Below are 24,602 nucleotides of genomic sequence, written 5' to 3'. Positions count from 1 at the left end.
ATGATTGTGCTGAATGGTGGGAATATCCGCAGGTGTAAATGGCGCTCATGTGTCTCAGAAGAGGGCGAGCGACATACTGAAGAGCCGCACTGACTGTACTGACTGCCACAGAGATGCTACAGAGGAGCCAGCCACTGCGCAGCCCAGCTCACACTACACCATCAGCACCGCTGTGAACTGAGGGAACACGAGCAGAGACAGCCGAGCCGGGCAGAGACAGCCGAGCCGGGCAGAGAGAGCCGAACCGGGCACAGACAGCCGAGCCGGGCAGAGAGAGCCGAGCCGGGCAGAGACAGCCGAGCCGGGCAGAGACAGCCGAGCCGGGCAAAGACTGCCGAGCCGGGCACAGACAGCCGAGCCGGGCACAGACAGCCGAGCCGGGCACAGAGAGCCGAGCCGGGCACAGACAGCCGAGCCGGGCAGAGAGAGCCGAGCCGGGCAGAGAGAGCCGAACCGGGCAGAGACTGCCGAGCCGGGCAGAGACAGCCGAGCCGGGCACAGACAGCCGAGCCGGGCCTCTGCCGGCAAGGACCGTTCTCTGTATCAGCGCCATCGCCTCAGAGCTGGCAGTGGCAGGCAGTGTGTGAGCAGCAGGGGCAGCCGCTCTCTCGCACCCGGAGGACGGGCCTGCTGCTCCTGTGTGAGGGGCTCGGTGAGGGGAGGTGGCTGTGGGGCCTCGCTTGCCCCCCGTGCTCGTGCTTCACTTCGCACACTCCCCCATTCTCAGCGACTGCCGCAGGACGGAGGGGGCGGAAGGGTTGTGTGTGTCGCTGCGAGGTGGACAGGATGGCTCGGCCCAGGCCCCGGGACTACAAGGCTGGAGAACTGGTGTTTGCCAAAATGAAGGGCTACCCGCACTGGCCGGCTCGGGTGAGTGCCCGCGGGAGGGGTGGTAGGGGGATGGGAGCAGAGCCCTCCCCAAATAAGGTCCGTACACCCACAAAAGGGCGGGAAAGCCTCAGCCAGGCCGCCGCACACTGCGCACATCGCGTACAGCCGTATATACAGCCACCTATATACAGTGTATACTGCTGTGCGCATGTATATGGTGTAGTCACATATATTGTGTGGTCATATCTGCAGTGTACACTGATATAGCCAGTATGGGGGGGACAGGTGAGTGATGCCGGGGTGTGAGGCCTGTGTGCGGCAGCTCCTCGCCCTGCATCCTCCCATGTCCATGCCCAGCTGGGCACACGGCTCAGAGCACACTGCTCAGGTAATGAGGGGCAGGTAGGGACATAGTGTATGTATATAGCGTATATGGATCCTATGTCTGAGCTCATCTCACTATATATACTGGTGCCATAGAGGGTCATTGTTATGTACAGGTACTGAGTATACAGGTAATGTAGTTCATATTCAGGTTTTATATATAGTATAAAAGGATATGTACATTGTATACATGTAATATGCACACAGTTTGCAGGTGATGTGTATAGGTGATGTATATAGTATACGGGTAATGTACACAGTGTACAGGTGATGTACGCAGTGTGCAGGTGATGTATATAATATACAGATGATGTATATAGTGTATAGGTGATGTATGTAGTATACAGGTAATGTACACAGTGTACAGATGATGTATGTAGTGTATAGGTAATGTATGCAGGTGATGTATATAGCAGAGCTGTGGAGTCGGTAAGCCAAACCACCGACTCCTCAATTTTCCTGACTCCAACTCCACAGCCCTGCCTCACTACTGAGCATGTACATAAAGTGCAGCACAGATTCATCTCATCTAAAAGCCGAGATCAGCGATGTCAAACTCAAAACACACAGAGGGCCAAAATGAAAAACTTGGACAAAGTCGCGGGCCAACCAGTATACAGTATAATGGACTCCTCACAGTCCTCCATACAGAATAATGGGCCCCACATAGTCCTCCAAACAGTATAATGGCCCCACATAGCTTTCCATACAGTATAATGGGCCCCACATGGTCCTCCATACAGTATAATGGCCTCACATAGTCCTCCATACAGAATAATGGGTCCCACATAGTCCTCCATGCAGAATAATAGGCCCCACATAGTCCTCCATGCAGAATAATGGGCCCCACAAAGTCCTCCATGCAGAATAATAGGCCCCACATAGTCCTCCATGCAGAATAATGGGCCCCACATAGTCCTCCATGCAGAATAATGGGCCCCACAAAGTCCTCCATGCAGAATAATGTGCCCCACATAGTCCTCCATACAGTATAATGGCCCCACATAGTCCTCCATACAGAATAATGGGCCCCGCACAGTCCTCCATACAGTATAATGGCCCCACATAGTCCTCCATACAGAATAGTAGGCCCCGCACAGTCCTCCATACAGAATAATGGGCCCTACATAGTCCTCCATACAGAATAATGGGCCCACATAGTCCTCCATGCAGAATAATGGGCCCCACATAGTCCTCCATGCAGAATAATGGGCCCCACATAGTCCTCCATGCAGAATAATGGGCCCCACATAGTCCTCCATGCAGAATAATGGGCCCCACATAGTCCTCCATGCAGAATAATGGGCCCCACATAGTCCTCCATGCAGAATAATGGGCCCCACATAGTTCTCCATGCAGAATAATGGGCCCAACATAGTCCTCCATACAGAATAATGGGCCCACATAGTCCTCCATGCAGAATAATGGGCCCCACATAGTCCTCCATGCAGAATAATGGGCCCCACATAGTCCTCCATGCAGAATAATGGGCCCCACATAGTCCTCCATGCAGAATAATGGGCCCAACATAGTCCTCCATGCAGAATAATTGGCCCCACATAGTCCTCCATGCAGAATAATGGGCCCGACATAGTCCTCCATGCAGAATAATGGGCCCCACATAGTCCTCCATGCAGAATAATGGGCCCCACATAGTCCTCCATGCAGAATAATGGGCCCAACATAGTCCTCCATGCAGAATAATGGGCCCCACATAGTCCTCCATGCAGAATAATGGGCCCCACATAGTCCTCCATGCAGTATAATGGGCCCCACATAGTCCTCCATACAGAATAATGGCCCCACATAGGGGTGGTGGTTCTGGTGTCAGGGGGGCCAAATATAATCACCCTGCGGACCAGATTTGGCCCACGGGCCAGAGTTTGACCCGTATGGCCTAGATCCTTAGATCAGGAATAGAACAGACATTTATAGGACATTTCATAACTTTCTTATGTAAGCATTTACAGCACATCCTGCATTGTACTGTACGCAATTTATTATATGAGTAGGATTTTATGTGTAGGAGTCGGTCAATTTTATACCGACTCCACCAAAATGGACACCGTCTCCACATCCCTGGCATATACGTCACCTACATACCGTGTACATCACCAGCATACTGTGTACATCACCTACATACCATATACATCACCTGCATACTGTGTACGTCACCTATATACTGTGTACATCACCTATACACTATATCAATTACCTGCATACTGTGTATGTCACCTATATACTGTGTATATTACCTGTATACTAGATGTATATCACCTGCATACCGTGTACATCACCTGCATACTGTACAGCACTTATATACTATATACTTCACTTGTATGCTATACACAACACATGCATATTGTGTACATTACCTGTATATTTCACCTGTATACTATATACACCTGCCTACTGTATATGTCACCCATATACTAATAATAAATGGAGCAGAGGTCGAGCATCCATACTTTCGCTCCATTAAAGTCAGGGCAATGCAGAGCCCTGGATTGCTGGGGGTCAGTTCTGTTGATACTCCCTATTATCAGATAGGGGATAACTTGCTATATTAGGAAAACCCCCTTAAAGATAATCGAGGTCAGCATGTGATGGGGACAGGTCCTCTCTTCTAATGCTCCAAGCAGTCTACAGCCCCCTGCCCTGCATACACAGCTCCAGCATTCAGTCAAGAGTGTGAGGGGCATGCGCAGGGAGCGCTCCCCTCCTTAATACAGCAGACACTTACTGGAGTTAGTGCCCGTGTGTGGACACCTCACCCTGTTGATCAATGGGGGATTCAGCAGGCAAGCCTACTGCCAAAACTGATCAGTCAGAGATTTTCTAAAATGTTTTAATGGACTTCAGACATCCTCTATAATATGCTGCCATTGGTATAACAGCAGATGTTAATATACTCGAAATCCAGCCAAAATCTCCCGATATGTCATTTATACATATATATTGGTGAAGCCTGTGATCTGGAGCAATTCTAAAAAGCTTCTGGTATAGATTTCTAGGATATAAGGTCTTATATAAAGAGTAGAGATTTCTGTTACTGAAAATATGTCTCAATAGTGTGAGCTATTGAAATACATATTATCAGGCTGTGTTCAAACTATGTTCTCGGGCACATTAGTGAAATGCTTTGGATGGGAAGAACATACTAAATTCAGGTGAGATTTTGGATAAATTTCATCTTATCTACTCACCTCCATGTCATACTCACAGGGAAGCAAAGAGCTGAGCTATAGGGAGATATATGTCAGGGCCTCCAATCTAAGGACACCCATTGATTAAAGTCTTGTTTAGATACAGAAGAGGTACGGCTATGTTGGGTTACTATATCCTTTTATCATTCAGTACCCCTTGAGCTGCATATAAAGGGAGTCTGTCAGCAGAGAATGACTGTTCAAACCAGGTACAGGCGCTCGGTGTATCATGGTGTGGACAAATATTTTAATGAAGCTTCCCACCTGCTTGATTTCCTTCCATCTCCCCCCCCCCCCCCCTTCTTTTCTTTGATTGACAGCACTGGTTTCATACAGCCAGGGAATGGTGGAGATAGAGGGAAAACAAGCAGATGAGAAGGTGTATATAAATGACTGGCCATGCCATAAAGCACCAGGCGCCCGTACTTTTTCTGAAGTCATTCTGTGCTGACAGAATCCCTTTAAGACACTTCATCCAGCCAAGCCGTACTCTGCTCTCTTGATAATTGCCAAAAACCCTGACTCTGTGACCCATAGATCGCACTCTCTTGTTTTAAAGGAGTCTCTGGGTTGGCTGATATGAGAAAGCTTTCTGGTAGAGAGCTAATTTGTATAAATTGTATATAATTGTATATTTTGTCATTCACCTCCAGCATATTGTTAACACCCAGTACAATCCTGTATCATAGATTATAGAATTGTAGCTGTAAATAAGAATATGAAAAAGCTACATATTCATAGCTATGAATATGAAATAGTGGTTAAGCTCATTACACACTGTAGTACAACCCCCATTTCTTGGATCTTTCCCAAGGTTGTACAAAACCAGCAAAGGAAAGGCTCTGAGTCCAGCATAGAGTGGGTTTGATACAGCGCAAGATATTTATTTTTCATTGTGAGTGAAGAAGCAGTGGGCATCGCTGTGTGTGATAATGGAGATTCTGCAGCAGCCGTCTCCACACATGCAGTTACGAGAATCACCACACCTCCATGGCTTCTGCTGTGCTTTCTTCATTCACCAGCACTGCCTCCTCTACAGTTGTAAGACAGAAAAATGATCTCCATGTTTATTCTCCCTCTACAGAACTGTATCTTCATGGTGGAAACAGGATTTTGATTTTTCTCCAGACTTTTTAGCAGAAACGACATGTCTGGATTTTTTCATGTCATTATTGGCAAGAAAAGGCTCTCATATGTTTTCACTTTTCATCCATAGATGTTACTGATACAGTTTTGGTAATAGGAGCCCATTGGAGACATAGTTGTTTGATGTTTTTAAGGTGATCTTGTAATTTTAGGAACTCCGGGATCTGGAAAAAATAGGATTCTTATTATTATATAATTATATTTATCGTCTGTGATATTGTATATAAGAATGTGTTTTATGACTTGTTAATTAGTCATGGTATAAAATTGTGATTGTGAATTGTCTAGCAGCTCATACACCCATCAGTCTTGAGAAGCAGTGGGTCTTCTAGTATTTACATAGGGTTTTTTCTCACATTCTAAATTTTTATTCACAAAGTCAGGATTTTCAGTTGGCAAATCAATCATCGTTTTTGATGTGAATAATATACTCAGGATTATAAAATCTGTGTCAAACTCTGACAGCGACATTTAACACGCACGTGATCGCGAATCGCCGATGGGTTGCTGTGACAGCCGGGGGTCTGCTGAAGAACCCCATGCTTGTCATTAGGGAGCTCCTTTGAAACCCTGCCTGTGGCTGGGCTTCAAAGAAGACTGTGATTTCTGCTATATGCAGTGATGCTATGGCATTGCTGTATATAGGACAAGCGATCATACGATCGCAGGGACTAAGAACAGTGAAAAGTTAAAAAAAAAAAAAAAAAAAGTTTAAAAAAACATTAAAAAAAAATCATAAACAAAATACACATATGTGGTATCGCCGCTTTCAGAAGAGTCTGATCTATCAAAATATAAAAATAATTAACCCGATTGGTAGACAAAATAAAAATCAAGAATGCCAAAATTACGTTTTTTTGGTGTCTGCAGTTCCACAGAAAATGCTGTAACAAAGGATCAAAATATTACATCTATCCCAAAATGGTATCAAAATAAGCCCTTACACAGCTCCGTCGACCGAAAAATATAAACGTTATGGGTCTCAAAAAATGGTGACACAACTAGTGTTGAGCGAGCATGCTCTACACTGCTCGGTACTCGCCCGAGCATCTCACTACTCGGGATGTTCGGCGAGCACCGAGCATTTCCGAGTTACTCAGGCGGGAGCTCGGGTCTCCGCCCTGCACGTTTGACGCTCTTTACGGAGCAATTGAACATGCAGGGATTGCCAGCCAGTCACTGTAATGCCGCAGCCATATTGTTTGTGGGCATTACAGTGATTGGTTGGCCGCACAGCGTCACCTCGAGTATTTAAAACCGGGCGCCGCCATCTTGGACACAGTCGCTCCGGATCAGACGGTGTAGGGAGAGTGCTGCTGAGTTAGGGAGAGATATATAGTGTGAAATAGGTAGTGTAGGGTCTCTAAAGCCTGCCAAATCAAACAAACAGTCCTTCTCAGGACTAATATCCATCCTAGATATCAGGCAGGCTGTATAGGAGACGCAGTGGTTATACCAGCAAATGCTGCATTACAGTCCTGTGTGCTCCTGTTGGTCAAATTGCTAGACTTATCACCCCGGTCTCAGGGGCCAGGAAAATTATTTTTTTTTTTCATCTAAATCCTGTATTTATTTATTTTTCCTCAGTCAGACTGTCCAAATACGCGTCTTATTAACCTTTTGGTATCCCCCCCCCCCCCCCAAAAAAAAAAAAAATTGAGTGTGTCTGTGACTGTTCAGACACCAATATATCTGTTTAAAAGAGTCTGGTGTAGGCCAGAAAAATATAACTGTGGTTTTGCAGTTCCACGGGTGAAATCTCTGTATTATCCTGTTTTGGGCATTTTTTGCCGTAAAAAAAAAAAAACTGTAATAGTGTCTCCCTGACTGGTCAGACACCAATATATCTGTTTAAAAGGGTCTGGTGTACGCCACATAGCTATAACTGTGGTTTTGCAGTTCCACGGGTCAAATCTCTGTATTATCCTTTTTTGGCATTTTTTGCCATAAAAAAAAAACTGTAATAGTGTCTCCCTGACTGGTCAGACACCAATATATCTGTTTGAAAGATTCTGGTGTAGGCCAGAAAAATATAACTGTGGATTTGCAGTTCCACGGTTCAAATCTCTGTATTATCCAGCTTTTGGTATTTTTTCCGTAAAGAAAAACAGTAAGGTGAGTTCACACGATGCGTTTTTCATGCGTTTCCGCGGCGTTTTTGCAGTTGCGTAAACGCCGTGGAAATGCATGAAAAACGCATGGTAGAAGGGCAGCAATATTCCCTAATTGAAATCCGCATGTGCTGTGCCCATGATGTGGATTTTTCCGCAGCGTAAACGCTGCGCTCAAAAATCCGCAGCACGTCAATTAATTTTGCGGAAACGCTGCTTTTTTGGCGCCATTGACTTGCATTAGACCGCATGGAATCCGCATCACTGTATATGTTGATGCGCTTTTCATGCGGTCTAATGTGCGGATGGTACCCGGGTGTGGATGAGAGGACTCTCATCCAGACCCAGGTACCATAAAAAAAAAAAGAATAAAATAAAAAATATATACATACTCACCTTCTGACGGCAGGCGCAGCGCTCCTGCTTGGTTCCCCGCACTTCGCAGTTGAATGAAGAAGGACCTTCGCTGACGTCAGAGTCATGTGACGGGTCACGTGACGCTGTCGTCGGCAGGTCCTTTAGTCTTCACTGCCGGTAACCGGGACCGAGCGAAGCAAGACACCGGGGGCCATCAGAGGGTAAAGTATATATTTATTTTTTATTTTTTGACATTCACACACTATATAAATCCATGCCGGCTGCATGGATTTATATAGTGTAAAGTTGACAAGCACTTTCCAAGTGATGCTAAAATCGCTTGGGAAGCGCTTGTCAACCCGCATGCGGAAATGAAAGTGAAGACCGCTTCATTTCCGCATGTCCCTGGCAGGAAACCGCATGTACAATCCGCATGCGTTTTTTCCTGCCAGGGAGATGCAGAAATGCTCAGGAAAAAATCCTGAGCATTTCTGCATCGTGTGCACATACCCTAATAGTGTCTCCCTGATTGTTCAGACACAAATATATCTGTTTGAAAGATTCTGGTGTAGGCCAGAAAAATATAACTGTGGTTTTGCAGTTCCATGGGTCAAATCTCTGTATTATCCACTTTTGGGCCTTTTCTACATAAAAAAAAAAACAGTTTGAGTGTGTCACTGACTGTTCAGACCCAAATATATCTGTTAAAAAAAGTCTGGTATACGCCAGTAAATTAGAACTGTGGTTTTGCAGTTCCACGGTTCAAATCTCTATTATCCTGCTTTTTGCCTGTTTTACGTAAAAAAAAAAAAAAAAATAGTGTCTCCCTGTCTGTTCAGTCACAAATATATCTGTTTAACCGCTTCCCGACCGCCCACTGTAGATAAACATCCGCGCTGCCTGGGCTCTGTGCAGCGCGGATGTTTAAAACCGGTGGGTGGTCCCGCAGCGCTCAGGACCCCCAGGGTCTTGCAAGCGCTGCGGGAGCGATAGCTCTGACAGGGAACATCATCGGGACCTTATTGGATCAGGTCCCAGTGATGTTAACCCTTTGCTGTCTTCTATATGCCGCGATCTATATTGATCGCGGCATATAGAAGACAGCAGGAGGAGAGGGGGTCGTCCACTTACCTCTCCGACGGCCCCCTTATAACTTCCAGGACCTGACGTTGCTATGGCAGCTGGAGGTCACATGACCGCCTCCAGATCTGCCATATATGGTGTTCTGCCTGGCTCAGCCTGCAGCTGAAACCAGGCAGGAGACTGACTGTGAAACAGTCAGGGAAGATATCATGTAATGTAATACATGTCTATTACATTACATGAGATCAGTGATCAGAAAAATAAAAATTAATGTCCCATACAGGGACTAAGTAAAAATGTAAAAAAAAAATGTTTTTAAACTGTTAAAAAAAAATTACAAAATAAATAAAAATAAATAAATAAAATATTAAACCGATAAATCCGTATATTTATGCAAAAATAAAAAAAGTACACATATTTGGTATTACCGCGTCCGAAACAACCTGAGCTATAAAACTGTCACACTAATTAACTCCTTCTGTGCACACCGTAATAAAAATAAATAAAAAACGGAGCAAAAAACTATGCTTTTTCCTCATATCGCCAAACAAAAAGTGGAAAAAAATGCGATCAAAAAGCAAAATGGAAATAAAGATGGTACCGCTGAAAACGTCATCTTGTTCCGCAAAAAACAAGCCGCCATACAGCTCCATCACCCGAAAAATAAAAAAGTTATACCTCTCAGAATAAAGCAATGCAAAAAATATATTTTTTCTATAAAATGGTTTTATTGTGTACAAGCGCCAAAGCATAAAAAAATATACAGTAAGTGTAGTATCGCTGTAAACGTACTGACCCGAAGAATAATGCTGCCTTATCACTTTTACCACACCCAGAACGGCATAAAAAAAAACCTCAAAAAACAATTCCTGAATTGTTGGTTTTTGTTAATTTTACCTCCCAAAAAAACGGAATAGAAAGCGATCAAAAAATGTCACGTACCCAAAAATGGTACTAATAAAAATGTCAACTCGTCCCGCAAAAAACAAGCCGTCACATGACTCTGTCGGCCAAAATCTGGAAAAATTATAGCTCTCAAAATATGGCGATGCAAAAACTAGACTTTGCAAAAAAAGCGTCTTTTAGTGTGTGACAGCTGTCAGTCATAAAAACCCAATATAAATCTGGTATCTCGCACCGACCCAAAGAATAAAGTAATCTAATCAGTTATATCACACTAGGAACGGCGTAAAAAATAAATAAAACCAATTCTTCACCTGCTACTGATTAGTTTATTATGTCTCCCAAAGATCGCAGTAAGGCGCAGAGCCTTACATTTATCCTGCGCTATGCGCTGAGCGCTTACACCAGAGTTTCCGTGTAAATCTCTGAAATATGTGATTCAGCCGGAACCCATGACGGAAGATTACCTGTAATGAGGCAGATATAGGCACTGTGGATGCCGTCTGGCCTGGGATCCCACGGTGTCATTTGTTTTAGGCGTGCATAAAAGTGCGGTTGGCCACAGTTTTGTGCACTTCTGAAAAAAAGGACACCGCTAAACAGAGGCCAGACGGAGTCCAGAGTAACTCTGCTGCCTCATTACAGTGAATGGATCCCGCAGGGGTTTCATCTGAATTACATCACTTGGAAATTTAGATGGAAACCCCGATGTAAGTGCTCAGCCTAGAGCGCCGGATAAATGTTACGTAAAATGTTCCCAATAAAAGCTTCAACTCAGTCCTCAAAAAAAGCTAGTCCCCACTCAGGTCCGTCATCTGTTAAAAATATAAGGGACTTCCAAGTTACTGGTAGCAGAAAGGCTCTGGAAAAGCGAAATGGCCCTTGCCCCCCAAAAGAAATTCAGAAACTTTTGTGCTCCCAAATCCAAATGCCTATTCTACAATAATTTGTTCTCCAATTGTCAAATAGCACTCCGTCCCCCCCAGATCTCGCCGTATGGCTGAGCGGTACGATACAGCCACATATGGGGTATTGCCACTTTTAGAAGAAATTGTGTGACACATTTCGGCACCATTTTTACCCATTGCCCTGTGTGAAAATTTAAAATCTGAGGGTAAAACATTTTTTTGTGGTAAAAATATAATTATGCTTTTTTCACTGCCCAATGGTATAAATTTAAAAATTGAAAAATACTCACTACTTCCCTAGATGAATTCCTTGAGAGGTGTAGTTTACAAAATGGGGTCACTTGTGGGGGTTTCTGCTGTTTCGGCATGTCAGCGACTCTTCAAATGTGACATGGTGTCTGCAACCTATCCCAGCCAACATAGGGCTCCTTTCTCTTCCAAACCCTGCCGTACACCAAAGCAGTGGTTTTCCCCCACATATGGGGTATCGGCGTACTCAGGAGAAATTGCACAACAAATTTCATGGTGCAATTTCTCCTGTTACCCTTATGATAATGCAAAATTAAGGAATGAAAAACATTTTTCGTGGGAAAAATGTGAAAATTTTATTTTTACGGCTCAATATTATAAACTTCTGTGAAGCGGCTGAGGGTGCAAGGTGCTCACCACACATCTAGATAAGTTCCCTAAGGGGTCTAGTTTCCAAAATGTTGTCACTTGTGGGGAGTTTCCACTGTTTAGGCACATCAGGGGCTCACCATATGCAACATGGCATCCGCTAATTATTCAAACAAATTTTACATTCAAAAAGTCAAATGGCGCTCCTTCCCTTCCAAACCCTGCCGTGCGCCCAAACAGTGGTTTGCCTCCACATATGGGGTATCAGCGTGTTCAGGAGAAATTGCACAACAAATTTCATGATGCAATTTTTCCTATTACCCTTATGATAGTGCAAAATTAAGGGATGAAAAACGTTTTTGTGGGAAAAATGTGAAAATTTTATTTTCACAGCTCAATATTATAAACTTCTGTGAAGCACCTTGGGGTTCAAGGTGCTCACCACACATCTAGATAAGTTCCCTAAGGGGTCTAGTTTACAAAATGGTGTCACTTATGGGGGGTTTCCACTGTTTAGGAACATCAGGAGCTCTCCAAACGCAACATGGCGTCTGCTAATTATTCAGACAAATTTTACATTCAAAAAGTCTAATGGCGCTCCTTCCCTTCCGAACCCTGCAGTGCGCCCAAACAGTGGTTTTCCCTCACATATGGGGTATCAGCGCGCTCAAGAGAAATTGCACAAAAAATTTTGGGGTCCATTTTTTCCTGTTACCCATGTGAAAATAAAAAAAATTGGGTCTAAAGTAACATTTTTGTGAAAAAAGTTAAATGTTAATTTTTTTCTTCCACATTCCAAAAATTCCTGTGAAGCACCTGAAGGGTTAATAAAGTTCTTGAATGTGGTTTTGAGCACCTTGAGGGGTGCAGTTTTTAGAATGGTGTCACTTTTGGGTATTTTCTGTCATAAAGACCCCTCAAAGTGACTTCAAATATGATGTGGTCCCTAAAAAAATGTTTTTGTAAATTTTGTTGGAAAAATGAGAAATCGCTGGTCAACTTTTAACCCTTATAGCTCCCTAACAAAAAAAAAATTTGGTTCCAAAATTGTGCTGATGTAAAGTAGACATGTGGGAAATGTTGTTTATTAACTATTTTGTGTGACATATCTCTCTGATTTAAGGGCATGAAAATTCAAAGTTTGAAAATTGCAAAATTTTCAAAATTTTCGCCAAATTTCCGATTTTTTCACAAATAAACGCAAGTGATATCGAATAAATTTTACCACTATCATGAAGTACAATATGTCACGAAAAAACAATCTCAGAATCAGGGGGATCCGTTGAAGCGTTCCAGAGTAATTACTTCATAAAGTGACAGTGGTCAGAATTGAAAAAATTGGCCCGGTCACGAAGGCAAAAACAGGCTCTGGTGCGAAGTGGTTAAAAGATTCTGGTGTAGGCCAGAGAAATAGAACTGTGGTTTTCCTCTTCCACGGTTCTAATCTCCTTTTTATTACCGTTTTTCCATTGATAGTGCGAGTGTAAGCTATTTTACTTAATTTGCAGTGGGCAAGGCGCGTGGCAAGGGACGTGGAACTGGACGTTCTGGTGATGGTGCGTGTAGAGGACGGGTCCGTGGCCAAGGTGAAAATGTGCCACAACCAACAGCCACATCTTCTCGCTCCCACTTCTTGACCGAATTACTAGGGAACCACACTACAACACCAGTATTGCGAACTGATCAGTGTGAACAGGTTATTAATTGGATAGCAGATAATACTTCCAGTTACCTGGGCACCACCACCTCCGGTCTGTCTTCCACACGGTCAAGTTTTAGTAGCCGTGAGTCTCGACCGCATACTCCTCCTCACCCTGATGCTCCTTCCTCCCACCATGCCGAGTGTCGTCAGACAACAACTGATCCCACACTTGGACACTCTGAAGAGCTGTTCACTGGTCCATTTCCATATTTGTGCCCCTCGCCTGCTCCGCTTGAAGTGGTGGAAGAGGAGATCCCATGTAGCGATGCCCAAATATTTGAACGGCCAGAGGAGGTCGACGATGACGAGACACAATTGCCAAGTGAGGAGGAGGATCGTGGTGCGCAAGTGTAAGAGGAGGAGGTGGTGGATGATCTAGTAACTGACCCAACATGGCAGGAGGACACGCAGAGTGAGGCCAGCAGCACACAGGGAGAGGGAGGCAGAGTACCCCAACAGGCAGGAAGAAGCAGTGTGGTGGCCGCACACAGAAGGTGGGCAACAGTTCCCCGTAACACCAACACGAAGGACATTGCCAGTACAACCGGTAGGTCTTCCAGAGTCTGGAATTTTTTTAAAGACTGCTGATAACCTCAAAAAGGCCATTTGTACCACCTGCCATGCCAGCATCAGCAGGGGTGACAAAACTACCAGCCTGACCACCATCAGCATGATCAGGCACATGGCAGCAAAGCACCCGACTTTGTGGGGCGAACCCCAGGGTCCACGACCAGTGTCAGCGGGTGTCACCACTGCTTTTTCCGCTGTTGTGCGTGTAATAGAACCCCCTGTTGTGCGTGCAAGGCAATCCCCTGTCCATACTGCATGCAAAGAGGCCCCTTCCTCTCAGTCTTCACTTGTTATGGCAGTTTCTCAAGAAACAGCATCAACGTCCACGTCCCACCGCAGCGTTCAATTGTCCATATCCCAGAGCTTTGAACGAAAGCGCAAATTCGCAGCCAACGCCCCACAGGCCACAGTCCTAAATTCGCACATTTCACGACTGCTTGGGTTGGAAATGCTGCCTTTTCGGCTGGTGGAGACAGAATCCTTCCGCAACCTTATGGCGGTGGCCGTCCCTCGGTACTCGGTCCCCAGCCATCACTATTTTGCCCAGTGTGCCATCCCCGCCCTACACAAGCACGTGTCCCAAACATCTGCCGTGCCCTCAACAACGCAGTTACTGGGAGAGTCCACCTGACAACGGATACGTGGACAAGTGCTTGTGGCCAGGGACGGTACATCTCTCTGATGGCACAATGGGTAAACATAGTGGAAGCCGGGACCCAGTCGGACCTTGGGACGGAACACATCCTCCCCACACCGAGGATTGCGGGCTCTATGTCAGTCGGAGTTGCCCCCACAGTGTACAGCTCCTGCACCTCATCCTCCTCCTCCTCTTCATGTTCAGCCTCCATCTCAGATATCACCACATCAGTTACAAGCTGGAAGCACTGCAGTATTGCCTCCGCCAAGCGGCAACAGGCTGTGCTGAAACTCATGAGCTTAGGTGATAAACCTCACACTGCTTGTGAGTTGTGGACAGCTGTGAAAGAGCAGGCTGATCTGTGGCTGAGACCGCTGAACCTACATCCAGGCATGGTCGTGTGTTACAATGGCCTTAACCTGGTGGCGGCTCTGAGGCGAGGCGAGATCACACACGTACCATGCCTGGCTCATGTGCTTAACCTCGTGGTTCAGCGGTTTCTTAAATCGTACCCCGAGTTGCCAGATCTGCTCGTCAAAGTACGCCGCCTGTCAGCTCATTTTCGCAAGTCAGCTACAGCTTATGCCGCTCTTGCTGTGTTGCTGCAGCGTTTGCAGCTTCCGGCACACCGACTGGTGTGTGATGTCCCCACACGTTGGAACTCTACCCTCCACATGTTGCAAAGGATTTGTGAGCAGAAGAGAGCAGTTGTGGAGTACCAGCTGCAACAAGGCCGTCGATATTCAGGTCAGACTCCACACATAAGACCTCAGGAGTGGACCTGGATGTCTGACATATGTACCATCCTGACCAACTTTGAAGAGTCCACCAAGATGGTGAGTGGCGATGACGCCATTATTAGCGTCAGCATCCCACTTGTCTGTCTTTTGCAACGTTCTCTGCAGAGAATTAAAGAAGAGGCATTGCAGCCAGAGTATGATGAGATGGATCAAGAAGCCGCAGCGGGCGATTACACACAGCCCAGCCTCATCTCATCCCAACGTGCATTGGGGGACAATGAGGGAGAGGAGGAGGAGGAAGAAAAGGAGCTGGTATCATGCGCTGTAGACTGTAGTACCTGTACAACTGTCATACCGTCGGTCTAGCTTGGGTGGCCTGAGGACAGGGGGGAGGAGGAGGAGGAGGAGAGCATGGTCAGTCGTCATCTTGGTGAGGACACGGAAGTCTTGCCCATTACCAGTCTGGCACGCATGGCTGACTTTATGTTATGCTGCCTTAACCGTGACCCTCGCGTTGTAAAATTGTTGTGTGACAGTCATTACTAGTTGGTGACACTTTTAGAGCCGCGCTACAAGGAGAACTTTCACTCTCTTATTCCTGAGGTGGAGAGGTCTACAAAAATGGGGCAGTACCAGAAGGCCCTTGCTGCAGAACTGTTAAAAAAATTCCCATCTGAACACTCTAGCGGCAGAGGTCACAGTTCGTTGACCAACCAAGGCGTACAGGCGAGAGAGACGCAACTCCAATCCAGCAGAGGCAGGGGAACACTGTCAACATTCTGGGACAGTTTTCTGAGACCCTCCCAGCTTACAGGCCCTGAGGCGCGGGGTACTCTCACAAGGAGTGGAAAGTTTCAAAAGATGGTGAGGTAGTACCTTGCCGACCGTACCAGCGTCCTCCGTGATTCCTCTGTGCCTTTTAATTATTGGGTATCCAAGCTGGACACTTGGAATGAACTCGCTCTGTATGCCTTGGAGGTCCTGGCCTGCCCTGCCGCTAGCGTGATATCGGAGCGTGTTTTTAGTGCCGCTGGGGGAATTATAACTGATAAGCGCACTCGCCTGTCAACTGACAAGCTGACCCTTATCAAAATGAACAAGGGCTGGATTGGGCCAGACTTCTCATCACCACCAAATGACAGCAGAGTAACATAAAGTCAAATCCACTGTGTTATTTCGGGAGGTGTATTCCCATGCACCGCTTCACACCCACACATGGGTATACGCTTCCTCATTTCGGCTGTATTTTGCTCTTCTCCTTGTCCTCAGCCTCCACCACCACTATACCACCAGGGTGACCGTGGTCCGTGTTGCCAGCATTGCAAGTTCCTCCCTCCTAATTTTTGGCAGCTTTTGCTTGGAAGGCATAGGCAAAGACTATGGGAGACCCACTCCCCAATAATGGGAAAAATGTTTTTAATATGCTGTACTGCATGGCTCTTCCAAGGGGCATTAAAACCGTCTTGTTAAGCTACTGCGACCTCCACCATTCTTCCAAGGGGCATTAAAACCGTCTTGTTAAGCTACTGCGACCTCCATTTCTCTTCCAATGGGCAATAAAACCGTCTTGTTAAGCTACTGCGACCTCCACCACATTTTCAAGGGGCATTGATATTGTCTTTTTATTCCACTGTGACCTCCACGTCTCTTCCAAGGGGCATTTAAACCGTCTTTTTAAGCTACTGCGACCTCCACCGCTCTTCCAAGGGGCATCAAAACCGTCTTGTTAAGCTACTGTGACCTCCACCACATTTTCAAGGGGCATTGATATTGTCTTTTTATTCCACTTTGACCTCCACGTCTCTTTCAAGGGGCATTTAAACCGTTTTTTAAGCTACTGCAACCTCCACCGCTCTTCCAAGGGGCATTAAAACCGTCTTCTTAAGCTACTTCGACCTCCACCACTTCTCCAAGGGGCATTAAAACCGTCTTGTTAAGCTACTGTGACCTCCATCACTTCTCCAAGGGGCATTAAAACCGTCTTGTTAAGCTACTGCGACCTCCACCACTACTCCCAGGGGCATTAAAACCGTCTTGTTAAGCTACTGCGACTTCCACCATTCTTCCAAGGGGCATTAAAACCGTCTTGTTAAGCTACTGCGACCTCCACCATTCTTCCAAGGGGCATTAAAACCGTCTTGTTAAGCTACTGCGACCTCCACCACATTTTCAAGGGGCATTGATATTGTCTTTTTATTCCTCTGTGACCTCCACGTCTCTTCCAAGGGGCATTAAAACCGTTTTGTTAAGCTACTGTGACCTCCACCATTCTTCCAAGGGGCATTAAAACCGTCTTTTTAAGCTACTGCGACCTCCACCACTTTTCCCAGGTGCATTAAAACCATCTTGTTAAGCTACTGCGACCTCCACCACATTTTCAAGGGGCATTGATATTGTCTTTTTATTCCACTGTGACCTCCACATTTCTTCCAAGGGGCATTTAAACCGTCTTTTTAAGCTACTGCAACCTCCTCCGCTCTTCCAAGGGGCATTAAAACCATCTTGTTAAGCTACTGCGACCTCCACCATTCTTCCAAGGGGCATTAAAACCGTCTTGTTAAGCTACTGCAACCTCCACCACTTCTCCAAGGGGCATTAAAACCGTCTTGTTAAGCTACTGCGACCTCCACCACTTCTCTAAGGGGCATTAAAACCGTCTTGTTAAGCTACTGCGAGCTCTACCATTCTTCCAAGGTGCATTAAAACCGTCTTGTTAAGCTACTACGACCTCCACCACTTTTCCCAGGGGCATTAAAACCGTTTTGTTAGGCTACTGCGACCTCCACCACTTCTCCAAGGGGCATTAAAACCGTCTTGTTAAGCTACTGTGACCTCCACGTCTCTTCCAAGGGGCATTTAAACCGTCTTTTTAAGCTACTGCGACCTCCACCGCTCTTCCAAGAGGCATTAAAACCGTCTTGTTAAGCTACTGCGACCTCCACCACTCTTCCAAGGGGCATTGCATTTCCTCCTAATTTTAGTCAGCTTTTGCTTTTCAATGCATAGGCGAACACTAAGGGAGACCCACTCCCCAATAATGGGTAGAAGGTTTTTAGTATGCTGTAATCCACGTCTGTTTCAAGGGCCATTGCAGTTCCTCATAATTTTTGGAAAGCCTTCCAATCACTGCTTAGGCCAACAGTGCACAGGAGACCCAGTTGCTATAAATGGATTAAACGGTTTAGTTAAGGCCCTCTGACCTCCATGTCACTTCCAAGGGGCATTGGAGTGCCTCGAAATTTTTGGTATGCATTGCACTCACTGCATGCCCTTTAACTGTGTAGCCGAACTGCTCCTTTTGGTACAGAAACATATCCTACAAGACATGTGTGGTTGACTGGCCTGATATTGATGTGAATGGTCCCTGTTCCTCCTGCTCTTTCTCCTTTGCCACCACCTCATCCATCATTCATCACCTGAAGCTTTGTTTTAACGGGAGTCATAGAACTGGGATAGTAGCAGGAAAACATCCAGCAATCCTCGGAGGAGGTAGGATATGCACCAAAATGCTGACCACCTCAGGCCTAGCCACTACTACATACATGCGCTTGATTTCCAACAAAACAAAGCTGAGGCTAACGTCTATCATCATCATCATGCTCCTCATCTTGGCACTCTCAACTCCCCTGATGGAGAAGCCAGGGCCCACCGGAGGAGTCTGGTTCTCTGGTGGGCTCGTCCAATGCTGTCCTAAAGCAGGCCGGGCTAAGAAAAGTGTGTGGGGGGATGTTCCAAGGAGAAATGGCGGCGGCTGGGGACCGTTTATGGACACCCGGCCGCCCCCAGGCGCCTGGGGAGCGTGTGTGGACACCCGGCCGCGGGGCAGCTGGGGACCGAGCGTGGACACCCGGCCGCTGGGCGGCTGGGGAATGAATATGGATACCTCGCTGCCGAAGCAGCCATGTGGTAGTGGCCAGCTTCGGCCTCCTCCAAACTAAAAGGCCCCATTTCAAGTGCAAGCTAGCACTATGGTATTGTAGCCTGGGGTGGGTGGGTGGTTGGTTGCACACTTACGCTTGCATTCCAAGAAAACAAAGCAGATGCTAACTTCTATCATCATCATCATGCTCCTCACCTTGGCACTCTCAACTCCCCTGATGGAGAAGCCAGGGCTCACCGGAGGAGTCTGGTTCTCTGGTGGGCTCGTCCAATGCTGCCCTAAAGCAGGCCGGGCTAAGAAAAGTGTGTGGGGGGATGTTCCAAGGAGAAATGAGGGCGGCTGGGGACCTTTTATGGACACCCGGCCACCCCTAGGCGGCTGGGGACCGTTTGTGGGCACCCGGCCGCAGGGCGGCTGGGGACCGAGTATGGACACCCGGCCGCCCCCTGGCGGCTGGGGACCAAGCGTGGACACCCGGCCGCCAGGTGGCTGGGGACCGAGTATGGACACCCGACCGCCCCCTGGCGGCTGGGGACCGAGCGTGGACACCCGGCCGCCGTGCGGCTGGGGACTGAGTATGGATACCTCGCTGCCGAAGCAGCCATGAGGTTGTGGCCAGCTTCGGCCTCCTCCAAACTAAAAGGCCCCATTTCAAGTGCAAGCTAGCAGTATGGCATTGCAGCCTGGGGGTGGGTGGGTGTCTGGTGGCACAATTACTCTTGCATTCCAAGTAAACAAAGCAGATGCTAACTTCTATCATCATCATAATGCTCCTCACCTTGGCACTCTCAACTCCCCTGATGGAGAAGCCAGGGCCCACCGGAGGAGTCTGGTTCTCTGGTGGGCTAGTCCAATGCTGCCCTAAAGCAGGACGGGCTAAGAAAAGTGTGTGGGGGGATGTTCCAAGGAGCAATGGGGGCGGCTGGGGACCGTTTATGGACACCCGGCCGCCCCCAGGCGGCTGGGGATCGAGTATGGACACCCGGCCGCCCCCTGGTGGCTGGGGACCGAGCGTGGACACCCGGGCGCCCCCTGGGGACGGAGCGTGGACACCGGGCCACCGGGCGGCTGGGGACCGAGTATGGACCCCCGGGCGCCCCCTGGGGACCGAGCGTGGACACCGGGCGGCTGGGGACTGAGTATGGATACCTCGCTGCCGAAGCAGCCATGAGGTAGTGGCCAGCTTCGGCCTCCTCCAAACTAAAAGGCCCCATTTCAAGTGCAAGCAAGCTAGCAGCATGGTATTGCAGCCTGGGGGTGGGTGGGTGGCAGGCTGCATACTTGCGCTTGCATTGCAAGGAATGGGGGAGGTACAATTGAACACTACCCTGGGACAAGGACTTGCACGGGGATTTTTGCAAGTCTGCATCTTCTGATGCGGAAAGGATCACTTCTGATGGGCACACTTTTAGGCAGTGACCTGGGTGTCAGAGATGCTTCCAGGGGTCTTCCCCATGCTGTTCCCATGTCTTTTCAGCACTGTATGCATGTGTCACACAGCACATGGCCAGATAAGATTGTAAAATGTTAAAATGACATTTTCCGGTGAATGCATTTGTCACGGTTAAAAGCAATACAAAAGTGCAAAAACGCATAAAAAATGCTACTTGTGAACATAGCCCAAGGTGTGGAGGAGTATTTTTGTTTTTGGTTATTTATTTTACCTTATACACAAGTCTTTACCCTGGAAAGGAAGTTCCTTAACATATTTCACAGGATAACCGTTTCAGTTTAGTTTTTGAACGTTTTATTGTGAGCCCGTAAAAGTGGCTTAATACCTCTGACCACGTTGTTGACAGCAGTGACCTGGGAGTCAGAAATGCTTCCTGGGGTGATGCCCATGCTGTCCCCATGTCTTTTGAGCACTGTCACTATCGTTTTGGGCACTTTTTAGGCTTTCTACAGACTGCCGGGGGTGCCGCCGCAAAAATGCTCGTGTCTCCCATAGACTAACATTGGGCTCGTTGCTCGGGTCAAGCACCCGAGTATCACGGCGAGCTCGGCTCGAGCTTCGAGCACCCGGGCATTTTAGTGCTCGCTCAACACTAGATACAACCCAAAAAAAACATTTTTTTTCCGCAAACTTCTGATTTCTTTTTCACCATTAAAATAATGAAAAGCAGTATCATATTGCAAGGTAATTTTTTCCACAAGATGTACATTGTAAAAACAATTCCCAAAAAACAATGTCAGAATTGCGGTTTTTTTTCACAATTTCTCCCCACTTGGAATTTTTTTCCGTTTTCCAGTACACTATGTGGTAAAATGAATGGTGTCATTCAAATGTACAACTCGTCTCACTAAATAAGCCCATATACGTCCATGTGGGCGAAAAAATAAAAGCATAATGGCTCTGGGAAAAAGGAGAGGAATATACTAAAACGGAAATTGGCCCTGTCGTGAAGGGGTTAAGTCCCAGAGGGTGTTATCAGATAGTTTTCACTGGGAGCGTGTTAATTCATCCTCCTGTGTGACATTAGCCAGTCATAAACAGGTAGCAACTCTCAAAGGAAAGAAGAACATGTCCCCACCATATCTTGGAGGAGATGTCTTAGTGTGGGGGGGAGGACAGTACAGCTGAGTTTAGCTGTGTCACATTAAAAACCCTCCTATCAGACTGAAAACTTTCTGATAACACCCACTTGGACTTAAAAGAAATGAACTCATTAAATGCCAAATACTTTGATTGTTCTACATGAAAAATTTGGTGAAAGGTCCTCTTTAATGAGTACAATTTGACATTCTGTGAATACAATTTGTAACTTTGTCTAGTTTGTAAGAAGAGTAAGGTTCTGTTCACATGTCCAGTATTATTTGCCTTTTTTTATCCATTTTGGAATCATAAAAATGGAAATAAAACATTCCAGTACAGGACCCATCCATCTGAATGGGAACTGAAGTCTTATCAAATTTCTTACCTTTTTTCCAGCTGCTATCCGTTTTTTAACAACATTGTCTGCACAGCTTTTTTTTTGTCTGGCCAAAAAGACATATATTGACTGGATATGTTTAAGTCTATGGTAAACAGATTACAACGAATGGCTATCCATTATGTCATCTGTTAGCGGATCAGTTTTTTAGCACTGAGCATGCCCTGTACATTTGAGGTGTACAAAACGGAAACTAAAGTGTCTATTTTTGAACGGATCCGTGTTTTTTTCAAAGATGGATCTGCTCAAAAACGGAAACTTTGGATTACATTTTTAATCTATTTTGGTTTGTAAGTGATATGTTTTTATTTGAATACCGATCCATTACATCTGGTTGACAGCTGGACATGTAATCAGATGCCAATCTTGATGAGGATGTGTACTGGAGTTAGACGCGTACGACTCTTCATGAATCGGGAGCGTCTGACAAGTGGCTTGCACTTCTGTGTGCTACTGGCCACAAATTCTAGTCCAGTCCCACCAAACGGTGGTCACGCGCGTTCGTCCCAGCTCTTCTCTCTTTGTCAGAGGTGGCATGAGAATGTCAAAAGTTGCAAAATTTAGAACAGCCTCGAGTTGTGCTAAAATTATGAGACTTTTCTAAGCTTTTTACTCCAGAATACTAGGCCTAAGAGTATAAGTATACTTTCTACTGAGAGTGGAATAAACTAGAAACTCTAATCTGAAGTTCTGGCCTATTGTTTAATCAGATTTGTAGCAGAAAATCTTGATAAATGTGTCGCTCTGAGCGTGACTCTGAATCACCATCCATTTATTTTGCAATAAAGACACGTCAGAAAGGGGTGAATAGGCTTCATGTCTATCTGAATATCATATTCTTCAATATACGTCAATTAAGACAAACTGTCATAAATACATTAGTAAATCTCCCTTGGTTTGTCTTCAGTGCTTGATGACTAATGACAAGTAGGCTTGTCATGAGCGGCAGACATCAATGCTAATCATAGCATGCATAGCTTCTTAATTGGGCCCTTAACCCCATTATAAAATTTGTGATGCCTGAAAAATAGTATAGCCTTTTATTATAATCTGTATTAACACCTATGTGGCTGCAATCCATGAAAAATTGCTACTGAAAAAAAAAGACAAATCATGGAGATTTCACTTGGCTTCGGAAACATCAACACATACAATGCAGAAGTAATATGGATCAGTCCCATGTGGAATTGGTATGAACTTCACCCACCACTGAACGAACATTTCAAGTTGAGAATTAAAGGTGTTATCTCTTATCGATCTGATATGTCAGGAATGTCTAATAGACGTTGTGATGTACGGTATGTTGGTTACAATAGTGAGATCTGCATCTGTAGAACATTAATGACTTATCCTGACAATATATCTCATAAGTGTCCCAGATGCAAGCATCTCTTTCACAATAATACTACTTTCAAACTCAGTCCTTTGGTGCATTTTTGGTGCCATTTTTTCAACATTTCTTTTCTCCCAAGATGTTAGTTTAACCGTCGTACCATGGGAACACATAAATATATACATGCTACCTTTGTCGTGAAGTAATTTAAAGGGAATTTGTCAGTAGGATCAACCCTCCTAAGCCATCTACATGAACACGCAGCTCATAGGAAGCTGAATGAAATGATACCTTGTTATCTGCGATCCGATGTCTTATTCCTGAGAAATCCACTTTTTTATTTATATGTAAATGAGCTGATCAGGACTATGGGCCGGACAATGATCTGCATGAGAATCTGCCTCCAGAGATTATTTTTATTAAAAAGAGGAGTTACCAGTGCAAGACATATAACTAACGCACTGAACTTTGTGTGTCCTTGCAAACACATTTGCTGCAGCTCTCACAGCTCTGCTGTATACTGTGTTCCAAATTATTATGCAAATAATATTTTCTCAGATTTTCCCAAATTACCTATATGAATTGCAGTCATTGTAATTTTCCAGTCAAATAACTATTAGAGTACAATTGAAAGGTTTTTGTACAAACTGCCTATGATAACAGTATATTTTTAAAAAAATAAAAAACTCAAACTGCACTCAAAATGCATGTTCCAAATTATTATGCACAGCAGAGTTTTCAACCTTTTCATTTTAATAAAGAACAAAAAAATGGTCATTTTTGAAATTATAAGCATTAGCAGGTTATTACAAACTGAAATCAAACAGTTTTCAACTCAAAACTTTATTCTAGGTGATGTTACATTTGCACATAGGACCCCTTGTTCGAAAGGAGCTTCTGAACTCTCGTCCATTGAATTTGTCAGGTTTTGGATGGTTTCTGCTTCAATTGTTTTGCATGAGGACAGAATACCCTCCCAGAGCTGTTGCTTAGATGTGAACTGCCTCCCTCCATCATAGACACTCCTTTTGATGATGCTCCAGAGGTTCTCAATGGGGTTGAGGTCAGGGGAGCATGGGTGCCACACCATAAGTTTGTCCCCTTTTATGCCCATAGCAGCCAGAGATGCAGATGTGTTATGTGCAGCATGAGACGGGGCATTATCATGCATGAAAATGATCTTGCTGCGGAATGCACTGTTCTTCTTCTTGAACCATGGAAGGAAGTGCTGTTTGAGAAACTCAACATACATTATGGAGTTCA

General features: G+C 45.7%; 1 protein-coding gene across 3 annotated transcripts in view; it reads left to right on the top strand.

Annotated features, from left to right (window-relative positions):
• Positions 1-333: 333 nt before the first annotated feature.
• HDGFL3 (HDGF like 3) overlaps positions 334-24,602 on the top strand; it is an 87,935-nt gene continuing 63,666 nt past the window's right edge. For 2 of the 3 annotated variants that reach the window (XM_073653120.1, XM_073653119.1), the window contains exon 1: positions 346-870. In XM_073653120.1, the coding sequence (XP_073509221.1) occupies positions 787-870 (84 nt within the window). In that variant the 5' untranslated portion in view covers positions 346-786. Of the gene's footprint in view, positions 871-24,602 lie in introns of all 3 variants that reach the window. The other variant, XM_073653121.1, reaches the window with a different exon arrangement.

This window comes from Phyllobates terribilis, unplaced genomic scaffold (genome assembly GCF_046119375.1).
Source record: "Phyllobates terribilis strain yellow unplaced genomic scaffold, ASM4611937v1 Scaffold_11__3_contigs__length_659146591, whole genome shotgun sequence".
Lineage (NCBI taxonomy): Eukaryota > Metazoa > Chordata > Amphibia > Anura > Dendrobatidae > Phyllobates > Phyllobates terribilis.
This window is presented reverse-complemented; position numbering and strand designations above follow the sequence as displayed.